Here is a 14,360-nt window from a genome sequence, read left to right on the forward strand (position 1 = left end):
TAAAAGCTGTTTGTCTAAACACAAGTGAGGGAATAGTTCAGCGGGTTAACATGATGCCTGTATATTGGTTTTCCATTGCTGGATCCTCTCCGCATTGTGCTTTAATGGGAGCCCTAGGGCCACTCTCGTCGTATTTGGGGGGAGGAATCCCAGGGCCAATTTGAGTCCTAAATGGTTTGTCTCCGCATCGTCTTCCATCATGTACGGGCTCCCACGTGACCGCGTGCTTCCAGCGTTTCCGTTTTTCTCTCTCGTTTCCACACAAGCGCCCATTTGACACAGTGGGGCTTCACAGGTCTCACAGCATGGCAGTGGAGGTCTTTCTCAGCTGAGTACTTTGCTTTGCTTTAAAAGGTTGCTTGTTTTGTTTCTCTGCAGTTTACTGACAGAATAGCAATTTGCTGATATCTGCTTTGATAATCTTTCAAACTGTTTGTATGTGTTACATCAGGCAAGGTGTTTAGGGAAGGAAAGAATAGCAAACCGTATAAGTGGTCTATTATTATTATTATTATTAGAATTCATAACATTTACTGGCTTGTTTATTTATTTATATAGCAGATGCCTTTATCCAAAACGGCTTATATATGTGTTAAGCAAATATATGTATTAAAATGAAATGTAAAAAACAACAATCTCTTAAGTCAAACCCGCAACAATCATGTCATCTTAAAGTTGATGATATGTGCAGCGACGGATCTGCATCACAGAAGCACTGAACTGGTCAAATTTAAGGATGAATGGAAATTTTAAACAATATTTGAAGCAAATCAACTTGTCAATTATTTTGTCCAGTGATAGCATCAGCCATAGTCATGAATATCAAACAAACCTCATATCTTTTTGCTGTCAGTCAGACATTTTCATGTCAGTAAATTGTGCTTTTTTCTGTCCATTTCCTTGTGATTTTATTTGGGACGCTGAGTCACGAGATATAAAAATGTAATCTAAATGTAAAATTTTGAAACAACCTTTAGCTTATTGGTTTATAAAAATCGATGTAATTTAATATTGAACACATTTACATACTTCCCTAAAAAGGATTGTTATTGTTAATAATAATACCAATAATGTTAATCAATGTAAATATTACAAATACTATTTATGTAAATAATAACAATAATAATACATTTCGTTGCACTGTACTTGTATGTGTGTAATGACAATAAATTGAATTAAATCAAATCAAAATCAAACAATAATAATAATAATAAGTATTATTAGTAGTATTGTTAATACTAACATTGATGAACATAATAATTATTAATATGCTTATTGTTAATATTTATATCGTAATATCAAAATGACAGTCATTCTAGTATCATGATTAGCACTTTGATGAGAAGGCATTTGCTACAATCATACTGCAAATGTTCTCTGCTTGACCAATATACCCTGCTCTGATTTACATTTCCAGTTTCCGATGCATCTGTGTTCCTGGATACTTCGGACCTCTTTGCAACCTGGACGTAAATGAATGTGATTCTTCCCCCTGCCTCCATGACGGCGTGTGCATCAACAAGCCCAGGGGCTTTGTATGCGTCTGCCCTGCCGGCCTTTCAGGTACAGTACGTCCCCCCAGCCATTCCCAAGACACAAAATCAATGAGAGAAACCAGGGCTTATCGCTTCCACGTGGACTCCACGTTCCCCCGCGGCTCGACAGTTTCTCTGAGGATGGAACACACAAATAGCTCATCAGCACATTTAGCAGATTACAAATTAATCCCACACTCCCACCTAAAGCAACACACACACGCACGGTTTTAACCTTGAGTTGCAGAAACACATCTTTCACATCAACTTCTGCATTTTAAACAAGTGTGCCCTTAGCTCCTTTTCTCGCACTGTTTTCCTCTACACAGAGGCTGATCTCATTCGTATTCATAGGAATTGGTACATAAAGTCTGGGGTGTACATTTTTCCATGTTTGTATGATTGTTCAAATGTGTGATTGATAATAATGACTGGATCTATAATGTGGAGATTATGTTCAATACAATATATAGAAGTGGAGACCGGCCGGAGGTGGCGGAGGTGTCTTTTTTTAAACCTTTCTTTTCATAAAAATACGCTTTTGAATTCTATTACTTTATTATTGTATGAAACTCAAATTGATATTTAATTATAATACTACGTTGAAAGTATCTACAAATACTAATGAGATCACATTGCTGCTTAAACTCATATTTACATGATCTCAGTGCTGTTTTTGGGGGGGAAATCTCAATCGCCATCAGCCAGCTTGAAGATTAATTTCATTTGTCTCTCCTACTGAATCGTCAATTTATCCTCATCCCGCTGAGGGAAGAGAAAGAAATCCCGAAGGATCCGCAAACTCCTGGGAGAGCTCAGCCTGACACACGGGCCCTAATTCCCCACAGAAGCCTCCTTTATTATCAGGCCCCTCTCTGTCGTGTGGCAGTCATTACTTTCCTCGCAGGCCAGAGGATATATTCTGGATTGGTTCAGCCAACTGGGGCTCACAGAAAATATTTGCCCTAATAAGATGTGTAACAGCATCCCAACTTCTCAAGGAGGCGGAATCAAAGATACAAAAAGCAATATGCGGCTGCATGCCGCCCGACGGGTCCTTATGGCTGATCTGTGGCCAAATTATTTTTAAATTGAAATCGTGTGTTGCACAGCCACGGCGTATAATGGGCCGTGTTTGGCGAAATTACGTCATTTGTGATTGCGCTGGGATCCGCCGGGTTCCGCCGGGTTTCTCATGAACGCTTTTCATTTGGAGGGGGGGAGAAATCATAGACATAATGCCTGCTGTTGCTTTCATAGTGTGATTATATAACAGCAAAGCGAAGAATCCTACATGTGTGCAGTTGTTTAAACATAGCCACCAACTAGATATATGAAGCTGGTGAACCATACTGTTGTTTGTTTTTGGAGACTTGGAGAGGAATGCACTTTAAAGATTTCACCACTTCAACTCAAGGAACAGCTCACCCAAAAAGGAAAAATCTGTCATTTACTCACACTTAAAGTGGTTACAAACCTGTATCAATGTCTTTTGCCAAAATAAGATATTTTAAATAATTTGGGAAACTTAACAATTCTGGGGCACCATTGACTTCCACAGTAGATTTTGTTCTACCATAGCAGTCAATAGTGCTCCAGAACTGTTACAAACATTCTTCCTAATATCTTTGTTGTGTTTTGAAAAACACAACCACTTGAGGTACCACATGAGATGCATGTGCATCGTTCAGCTTTACTTCACCATTTCAGAACCTCAATTTGATGTTTTTAGTCGTTTTTTCTGAAACTTGGTTCGAAGAAAGCCCACCCTATGTGTAAATCGCATTTCCCTTGTGCTCATTTATGTCGCACATGCGAAATTCCAACACTCCCCACACACAGATGTTTTTCCCCACGTTTGGTGAATTTCTCTCTCGTTCCATCTTCTCCGTCGCGTTTATTTTTTTCTCTCCAGCCTTCCTCGCTTCTTATCCTCCCTTGGACAGAAAATCTGATAACTTGCTGTGGATTTGAGAAGTTCCTGCAGAGAGGAGTAATTGAGGAGTGGAGGAGAAGATTATATGCTCTTTCTCTCCTCTCACACGAGTACAGTGAGCACCCTTAAGAAAGCCAACATTAGGATTAACCCGACAGCTTTATAATCTCTCCCCTGCACGGCTCCTCATATTCTATGAAGTCAAATGGAACGGTGCATTTTTTGTCAAATCAGACAAGGAATTGCCGATTAAGAGGGTTTGGTATAATCCTGTTAGGAACGCTGACTGCGTAAATCTATTGTCTACGAAGCTGGCGAGGCAGGTGCGGTCTTTCCGAAGATCTGCAATCTCGTGGCGTAGCAGCGAGATATGAAGCGGTTGATTGACGGATGTCTTAAAAAAACGTGTCAGGAACTCTAGTCATGTAGAGACAGAATATCACAGTCTGTTTTTATGTTGTGGGGTTAATGAGGTTTTTACTGTTATTTCATACCCAGTCAAAACGCTGACACTTTCTGGTCGTGTTTGTAGATGGCCTGCCGCAGGGAAATAAATTCATTACGGCTTAAACAGCGGGTCAATGTGAAGCGAATTAACAACAGTCGGTGAATGAGCGATTGGAAAAAACACTTTAATTAAAAGACGTACCTTTGTTTATCTATGTTACGTCGCTTTCGAGACGACCCAAATGAGCCCAGCGTGAAAAAATGCCATGAAGTTGAAATTGTTGAAAACTACTTTAGTGAGAAATATCACAAGCGGTTGTTTACTCGCTGCACGGAGTAATTGAAATAAAGCTTTAATTTACTGTCGGCGTGTGACCTCAGCCCAGGCTCGTGGCTTCGTTTTCGCCCGAAGTTAGTCAATTATTTGTGTAGTCAGGCGTGAATTAGGTTTACGTTGCTATAATATCTGCATATGATTTATAAGGTTTAGGAGATCGGGTTGGCTCTCTATTTTGATGTCTCGAGGCTTTTGGAAAAGCTTCCATTTGTTTGTGTAGTTACTGGGGGAAGAGTAATGGCTGTCTGCTCTTTAGTATCGCAGCTCTTTGGCTCGCGTTTTTATCTTCGTCATTTGTCAACCTGTCCCCGGGTGTCTGCTGAGTCTTTCTTGCCTCGGGATTTTACAGGCTCTTCTCTAGTTACCGAATTTACTGGGTTTGCAGGTAAATTATGACCTATTAAGGTGTTTGTTACTGAACCTTTTTGGAGTGGATTTACGTCAACAACATAAATCCAGGTTGGGAATAATGTACATTATACAGTTTTGCTGGTGTTGTGGTTATTTCACAAGTCTGTGTATATATGTGGGCGCTTGACACAGAATGTCTCAATATGGGTGCTTGCAGTTTCATCTTTAGTTTACATTTTTTACCTGTGCATTGCAAAAGCTTGTGACAAATTAATTTGCAAGCATACAAATCTGCGATGCACTCGACAATGAGATAAATTCTGCATACGTAATAATAAAAGAATGAGCAAAAGGCTGATTTATATCATTTTAGATGGAGTACAAGAGCTTCCCACAAGTACTCCATATCAACCACAGATGCTTGATGTACTTATGTATATGGCTCTGATTCTGTTCTCCATAAAGGTACGTGGTGTGAAGTGAACATCGACGAGTGCCAATCTAATCCCTGCAGATTCAACGGGAGGTGCATTGACGGTCGTAATGGGTACCAGTGTGTGTGCTCCAGAGGTTTCATGGGCCATCACTGTGAGAGAAATATTGATGAGTGCTCATCCAGCCCCTGTGTTCATGGAAGGTACATTAATCTTGCTGAGCGAGTGCATTTTTTTCAGATGTGTGATTGTGAGGTTTGTACACGCTCACCGCAGCTGTTCTGAAAGAGATACATGTGTTTTTAAATGGGTAAAGGTGTGGTTGGACTCGGTAACCACTTTATAATTTGTCATTGCCAGCTGTTTCTTTCGCGTCAGTCATTTAACCAAGTTAATCGTATGATTTTACAAAAAAAGTTCTGAAACATATCACAGTATTGGTTGTACAGATTTTGCCTTTTCAGTTTCTCTGGATGGTTTATTTTAGTCAAGTTCACATTGTAGACTGCATACTGTAATGCTAATAATTCAAATGCAAATGTGATAGTTTACCCAGAAATGAAAATGTAGTGATCATTTACTCGCCCTCTTGTCATTTCATTTCATATGACTTTCTTTCTTCCACAGAACACAAAAGAAGATATTTTGGAGAATGTTGTTAACCGGCACCCATTCACTTGCATTGGTTTGCCATCCATACAATAGTATGGGTGCCGGTGCTGTTCGGCTACCAGCTTTCTTCAAATGATCTTCTTTTGTGATCTGCGGAAGAAAGAAAGTCATACAGGTTTAAAATGACATAAGAGTGAAAAAATGATGACAGAATATTCATTTTTGGGTGAACTATCCCTTCAAAAGTAAAAGCGTTCCTCAATCTCCATTGGTTTGGTGCACAAAGGGTGCTGATTTAGCTAAATGCATACATTTAAATGTAATATTATAAAATGTAAAGATGCATGTGAAAACAGAATCTAAAAACTGTGTAATGTTAAACTACGTTTTTAGGATAGACAAACAATAGAGTTGAACTGTTAGTTGGTTAAATGAGGAAACGAGCTATATAGCCTAGAATTTAAGCCTAGTATACGTTGCACACATGAATGAACTAGCAACAGATTTCATAATACAAACTCATTGCTTCTTTTCATTGCTTCTTTTGTGTGTGTATATAAAGTGTCTGTCAAAAATCACTGCACAGGTAAATGTGTTTGGTTATGGTTCTGCTGTACCTTCATTGATGTGTAAAATCATCTTTCATAAATCATAAATAATAAATGCAGAGGTTGGAGGTGTCAGGGCATATAAATGATGTGTTCTTTCATTGCAGTTGTGTGGATGAAGCTGATGCGTACAGCTGTCAATGTGAGGTTGGATGGACCGGAGGCAGATGCGAGATCAACATTAACGTGAGCGTGTTCTCTTTTAACAGAAAAAGTTGCAATGCATCCTGTAGGTTCACTGTCATAAAGGATGTGGGCAATGAAACATTTTTGTGTCATGGAATTTTGCACATTATGTGTATATATCTGTCACATTATGTGATAGTTTAACCAAAATGAAAATGTTTTCATCATTTACTCCAAACCTTTATACACCTCTTTGTTCTGCTGAGCACAAAGAAGGATATTTGGAAGAATGTCAGTAACCAAACAGATCTCATCCCCCATTGACTCCCATAGTATTTATTTCCCCTATTATGGAAGTACTTGGTTACTGACGTTCTTCCAAATATCTTCAAATACATTTACAATATATAGGATTGGAATGACTTTATGGTGAGTAAATGATGACAGAATGTTCATTTGTGGGATCACTTTAACTAGACAAAGATGTGTTCAGTTAAGGACAGAATGTGTTGCTTTAGAGTGTTAGGTAACACTTAGTGCTATTAGTTAACATTAGAAAATGCATTAGCTAACAATAAACAATTTCGTTTTTCAGCATTTATGAATCATTCTTAATGTTAGTTCCCCTTAATACAGTTATTCATGTTAGTTCACTGTGCATTAACTAATGTTAACAGTGACAACATTTGATTTTGGAAATTGCTTGGTAACTCTGTCTCCTCTTCACCAATAAGCTGGTGTGTGGTGGGCGTTCTGGCGCAATATGGCTGCCATCGCATCATCCAGGCGGATGCTGCACATTGGATTTTGGTATAATTTCATGGTATTCTATAGATACCAAATGTAAACAAAATTGTCTGAAGGATTTTAATTGGCCTGTCATATCCATTACTATTAAACAAGTATGTGAGTTTTAAAACGCACAGTTTAGCTCAATTTTAAGTATTAAAATTCATCTTTAACTCACCCTCAAGTCATTCCAAACCTTTTTGAATTTCTTCTAAACACAGAAGTAGATATTTAAAAAGAAATTTGTAACCAAACAACATTGTCCCCAATTGGCCTTATGGACACAACAACCCTAAGACAAAATCTTACAATATTTTATTTTGTGTTCCACAGAAGAATGAGTCATGTACAGGTTTTGACAACAAGTATGTGAATAAATGATGACAGATTTTTATTTTTGGGCGCATCTCTTTAATATAATGTCACATAAAATATTTTTGGGTGACAGATGTAGAGATGCAGACATGACTAATTAGATAATGAACATTTTTGATATTAACGCAATTTTAACAGAAAAGGCCTCTTTGATGTTTTAAGGTTTAACATCGACAGTAGCTAAAGCTGCCATATTTCATTCTGAAAACAGGAGACTGTCACATATGACTGTATGGACAGAATACAGAAGCACATTAGGATGTAGTATAGTGTGTATAGAGCTTTGACGCACGCTTGTCTGTGGTAGTGGTTCAGCAACTACTATTGACAGGATATTCAACTTTGTGTTGCCCTATGTACCAAAAGTGGCTGCTTGTGCCAGCAGCTGTTGACTTGTTTTATTTATGAGTTTTTGGGTTGATTTGCATTATGTTTTCAATAGTTGATTGGTGGCAACACGGTAAGTGTGAAGATAATTATGAAATGTGTTTCACCACAGTGGACCGTATGAGCTGAGGGGATTGGGCAGTCATAGTCGCAACAGGAGGTGTTTGTGTTGTAGCGAAGCCAAATCAGGATGGTTTGTTGTAATTTCCTTTGTTGTTGGTGGAATGGAAATGAGAGCATTGCAAAATATATGTTAGATGTTTACAAGACCACCACTTAAAGGTGTCCTTTCTTTAGTGATGCGTTTTTCCTGATACGTGACGGCATACAACATCTGATGTTGATAAATCGAACCTTAATGCTAAAATGTTACAAAGTTGGAAAATTATTAGACACTTGAAATGCAGGTGCATTATTGTATTGACGTAAGCATTTCTATAGTCATTTTCTCAGTGAATAACCTGTATTTGTTTTGCTATAAAAATATTGTGTATAGTCATCAATGAGAATGTTTGGATCTTTTTACCTCTCGGACATCCATTATTGTTGGTAATCAGTTCATTCACAGTGGATTCATCACCAAATGTATTTAGCTTTCTGCAGTACGTTCAAATGTCACGCATCAGTTTCTGGAGGTGAGTCAACACTGCTGTAGGGCGCAACATTCACAGCCAGTAAAGATCATAGCGTGTCGCATCACCAGCTGAGGAGACACCATGACCACAAAGGAGGTTTGCTCAGGGCGAGGTTCAGGCATTGTTGTCCAGCCATGGAGAACCCTGCAAATTTTGCGTTTTCAGGTGGAGGGGTGAACTGTAGTGGTTATAAGGATAGAGCTGGTACAGTAACTAAATTGATCTGTCAGGATCAAATGAAATGTTGCTGGTTCAGTTTAAGTAGCATGACTCTTGAGCAGAGTGTTTAATGGGATAATTCACCCTTAAATGAAAATTATGTCATCATTTTCTCAACCTCGCGTCATTCCAAACCTGTATGACTTTCTTTTGTAGAACATAAAATGAGATATTTTGAAGAATGGTGGCGGCACCAAACTTCATTTTGGGAGTCAATGGGTGGCGCCATTGTCTGGTTACCAACGTTCTTCAAAATATCTTATTTTGTGATCCTCAGAAGTTGGAATCATATACAGGTTTTCAACCATAGGTTGAATAAATGACATCCAGTTGGGGTTAACTTTTTCGATTTCTGCACTTGCTTTTCAATGCCGGTGCAAAATTTTGTTTGATTTTCTTGTTGAGGAAATGAAAAATGGAACAATAAAAGCATTGTGCTATGGTGTCTTTTAACATTCATAAATGTTCAAACTCCTTTTATATTGAAAAGCTTCATTGCCATTTGTTATCACATTTTGCTCAATTTGCAAAGAAGAATGTGTCATAAGTGACACATGAGAATCAAAAGGAAAGTTACGGGAGACTGCAATACAATATCTGTCCCACTTTTAGATTCTAAACTTTCAATCAGAAAAGATTAAGGAAATGGAAAAGGTCAGGGTTATGGTTTTCGAACATGATTTACAGGGAAATAGAGTGTCATAATCTCTTGAGGAGAGATTGAGAACTAAAAGGTGAAAGAGTGCAATTCAACAACAGCAAATATCCATCCCATAGCACAGTAATCATGTTATCACATTATGTATTTTTGTCATAATCCTGTTCTGGCACAAACTCATAATGGCAGCATCATTTGCTTTGAAGAGTATATGTTTTATGTGAAAATGTAAAAGCATCCCACACATAATGTGTGTAATTATGGTTTGTTTAAACCATAAAATGCTCCAACAGACCTACTGTATAATCCAGCACATTTTGTACCTTGGTGACTGTCTCTTCTAAATAGCCGCCACAGAATCATCTTAACACGTGTACAAAAGGGTGATTATAAAATGCTTCTATTCCTAATTTATTTAATACCTAGCACAGGCTTAAATGTGCCCCTGGGATGAAACACTTGGCTGGTTCGGTGGACTTAAGAGGCTTGTTTAGAATAAATCATTAGCGTCTGTGTTTTGCTGTAATGGCTCTATAGAAACAGTTCATTTTGGATTCTTACTTACAGTATCACCACCACGTATGAAGTCCTATATATCCTTTTTATCCGATCCTCTTTAAATCACTCATGGGATGTTATTAACTATGGACATGTGCTGTATAAACTGTATGAGGGCCCCAATAAATTGCACTGATTAAAGAATGAACTCGGGCTTCCAGCGTAATTTATGGTAAACATTTGGCTTACGGCAAATTTCAGATTCACTTTGTACTTTTAGTACATGTAAAGAAAGCATTAGGGTGCTTTGGATTCAAGTGAACATTGATCTTAAAAATCATCCATTACGTTTGGAATCAATATTTTTAACCTTTCATGTCAGCCACAACTTTGTAAAAATATAGAAAGAGAGATTCATGTGAGAAAATGAAATTCTGTTTCATCTATTAGTCTCTTAAAGGCACCGTTCAAAAATTATTTTATCATTTATTTAAATGTCACGTCATTCCAAACCAGTATGACTTTCTTTTTTCTTCAGCACACAAAGGAAGATATTTTGAAGAATGTTGGTGACCAAACTACATTGGCACCCATTGTCTTTCATAATATGCACAAAGAACCACTAAGACATTCCTAAAAAAAATCATCTTTTGTGTAACAATGAAAAACATCGTACAGGTTTCGAACAAAATGCATGGGAATTCATGAAGGAATTTAGCATCTAGGTTTTTTAATCTATTTTGTTTTGTTTTAGGAGTGCGAGACTCATCCGTGTCTTAACGGTGGATCTTGTGTGGACCTTCTGGACAAATACGCCTGTATCTGCCCAGATGGTTTCACTGGGAGGAACTGTGACATCGACCAGAACGTCTGTCAGCAGAAGTCCCTCAATTTTTCCCTCTGTTTCAATGGAGGAACATGCGTGGATGGCCCAGGAGCCAACTTCACTTGCAGGTGAAAACAAGACTTCACATATTATGTAAATCTAGATGGAATGTCTGGTCTCTTTCATTATTATGTTAACGATATCATGCCACTGATTTGGTCCCTGTGGACAGTATTCATCCAGATATATTTTGGTTCCTCTGGCAGTTCTCTCCAAAAGGTCTGTAAGGTTGCCAGAGAGGATGATTATACGGCAGCTGGTCCAACATAATTTTTCAGCTGTAGTACTGAAATTGCATTGTGGCGTACTCGGTGTGCAGAAATGGACCCATATAACATATCTCATTATGTGTTTCTGCTAATACAACTTTCTTCTGCGAAGGATCGCCTTGACTGTCCAGGCTTTCGGTTAAGCCGGGCGATAATGCTATCTGCAGTTCTCATCATGTCAGGTGGACAAATGCACGGCCGGACAGCTTTGGAATGAGAAAGCATTGTCTGTTCAAATGAGGGCTCATTGGATTGATTTTCCGAAATGGAAAACAAACGCCTCCATCCCACTTTGTGTTTACTCCCATTTGAAATCTCTCGCAGACTGATGACTTGCTGGCCGATTGTATTAAAGCCAGTCTCATTTGTTAACGAACAAAAGCACATATTTAAAAGACAAAAAAATTGGAGCTCAGTCAATTTTATACCAGACTCTGTTTCGCGTGATATTTGAAGTTTCAGAGCACATTAAGTATTGATATAAAAATGCTAACAGCTTCCTCTGAAAGACAAAAAATCAAACAGGCCGTGTGTTTAGGCGTGAATTGTCTTGGTGCTTTAGAAACAGTTAGGTTGATCTGAAGATCCTTTAATGTAAAATGTATCATTTTGATCTCCAAACGGAGTTGTTCTTAAGAAGGTTTTTTGTATAAACCATAGAAACATAAAGGTCCAGTGTGTAATTTTTTTGGAGGATCTATTGACAAAAATGCAATATGACATACACAACTATGTCTTCAGAGGTGTGTAAACGATGTATAAAGACCTTACACTATGAAGCGTTACAATTAGAATGAGCTTTTTCTATATACACACACCAAGGGTCCCCTTGCATGAAATTCACCATGTTGTTTCTACAGTTGCCCCAAATGGACAAACTTCTCTACAGAGCGCTCCGTAAATGCATTATCTTCTTCAGCAAAAAAAGCTAAATAGTTCTGTGTCAGCCACCGTAGTGCTTCCAAAGCGAGAAGTGAACCGCAGTTTGCAACCTCACCACTAGATGCCGCTAAATTTCATACGCTGGACCTTTACGGTGAATTTGAAATGACCGGTGAAGACGCTTTATTTATAACAGTAAGCAGGGGCGATTCTAGGAAATTTTCATTTTAGGGGGGCTCAGCCCCCAATAAGGGTATGATTAAAAAAATATTATTTGACTATTAGGGTAGGTTTGTATACTACTAACCTTACTGCTATCCACTATTTCATTGTATTCGAGAAGTGTATGTATAAGAATATAGACAAAACATGTATTAATGTAATTGTCTATTGGAAATATGTTTAATCTGTTCTATATTTATTTCTATTTATTAAAAATAACAACATGAATTATCAATTTTCCACTTCTATAAATCAATTACCTAAAATAAAACACAAATCCCTTTACAAAAAAATATTTAATATTACAAAACAAAATAACTCCACATGATGTTTCTCTCTCTGTGCCATTTGTTGGATTTGTTGCCACTGGTATTGGATGAGAAACCGAACCGTGTATTGGTCCAGTAACATTATGTAAACTGCAATTACAAGAACTGCACCGATGCAGATGTCATATCATAGCAATCTATCAATAAATGCACACACGCACGCACGCACGCACGGACGCACACACACACACACACACACACCTTGTACTCTCTGATGTTCGCTCTGCTCGGTGCCCCTGCGGATTGAAAAACGCACTGAATCCATGCAGACTCAGATCAGGGGAGGAGCCGAAACTTGACGCAACGCGCCGCCGTTACAAATTTGTTTTTAAAGCGATCACAAATTAATTAATCAAATAATTTTTAGGGGGGCTGGGCAGAAGCCCCCCTAAAAAGGCCCTAGTGACGCCCCTGACAGTAAGCCTGTGGTCCCTTCAGGACTCAGTTTGTTTCATGTTTGTGTGTTACTGTATTTGGTGTTTATTCGCCATATTTCTGATACGTAAATCCCGACATTCACTTTGAGAAGCTCTCTTAATGTTAGACACACTTATCGTCTCTCGTGTTTGTTTTTGTTTAGCGAACAGAAATATGATAAATATTGACAGCCTTATTTGCATTCATAGCCTTATTTGCTTGGATGTGGCCAAAATTTGCTTCTTTGTTTTTAATATATACCTTTGATTCATCCACATGAAGTAATATTTGAGGAAGTATTGAATATCTGCATTTATATTTTTGCTTATTTTTTAAGGGTTTAGTCTTCTCACAGAGCGTGAGCATACACAACTGCAACTGTTCAGCATCACAAGTGTTGGTGAAGTTATCACCATGGCTACAAAACACTGAATCATTCACAGTGCCGTCACCATATGTCGGCTCAGCCTGTTTTTTCTGTTCGTGAGGTGCAGTCAGATAATTGAATCTTTTTCTTAAAAACTCCAAAGAAATATTTTGCAATTTCCTTTATTCCAACAAACGCTTTGTTAATGAGACATTTCTCGCCATCTGCGTGGCGCCCAAGTTTTCACAAGCCTGTCTGATCACATGTCCATCATTAATTATATTTTTCCTTGGGAAAATTAGCTTTTCCATGGGCTCAAGGCCGTAGCTGAAAAGTCGTGCCATTCTTTTAAACCTTTCTAGGGAAATCTTTTTAAAATCTGATTCCATGGGCGATGTTATAAAGAGGAATGCTGCTTTTTAGGTGCTTGCCAGGTTTTGTTGGAGATTTCTGTGAGATGGAGATGAATGAGTGCTGTTCAGAACCCTGCTTTCACGGGGCCATCTGCCAAGATCTCATCAATGCCTACCAATGTCACTGTCAACCAGGTGAGGCTTTTATATTATAGATAAAAATAGATTTTTATTTTCCATTCAAAATCCTACTAGTTACCTTTCATGATGTTGTATAGGCTTATTTTGGTTCGAATTTTGCATAAGTTTGTACAGCATCCAATTTTATGCTTCTGAGGTCATAGAAAACCTGTATATGATCTTATTATGTCTTGGGAAAATTGAAGAAAAAAAATGTTGATTATATGTGCAATTTTTCACTTAAAATAAATATACAACAAAAGCGATTTATAGATTTCTCTGAAAAGTCAAAACACTGGCAACCTTGCTCTGTTTATTTAACCATATTTTAGCATATTTCATTGAGTCTTTACAAATCCAAATGGGCATTGCACTGCTAGTCAGGTTCTCCTTATCTTACGTCTGAAGGACATGAGCAGTACAGGTTAATGAAAGTTCTCCACTTCGTGTGTCTTAATTCCGCCATCCGAAACCTTTTACGTTCCTCTTGGGAGTAATTTGCTCTTTG

General features: G+C 38.1%; 1 protein-coding gene across 1 annotated transcript in view; it reads left to right on the forward strand.

The window, feature by feature from the left end:
* Window positions 1-14,360, forward strand: part of eys (eyes shut homolog) — a 160,408-nt gene that overhangs the window by 84,728 nt on the left and 61,320 nt on the right. The window contains exons 26-30 of the mRNA XM_079473466.1: window positions 1,418-1,563; window positions 5,072-5,243; window positions 6,368-6,446; window positions 10,702-10,901; window positions 13,743-13,867. Of these exons, the coding sequence (XP_079329592.1) occupies window positions 1,418-1,563; window positions 5,072-5,243; window positions 6,368-6,446; window positions 10,702-10,901; window positions 13,743-13,867 (722 nt within the window). The remainder of the gene's footprint in view (window positions 1-1,417; window positions 1,564-5,071; window positions 5,244-6,367; window positions 6,447-10,701; window positions 10,902-13,742; window positions 13,868-14,360) is intronic.

Source organism: Barbatula barbatula (assembly GCF_947034865.1).
Source record: "Barbatula barbatula genome assembly, chromosome: 14".
NCBI lineage: Eukaryota > Metazoa > Chordata > Actinopteri > Cypriniformes > Nemacheilidae > Barbatula > Barbatula barbatula.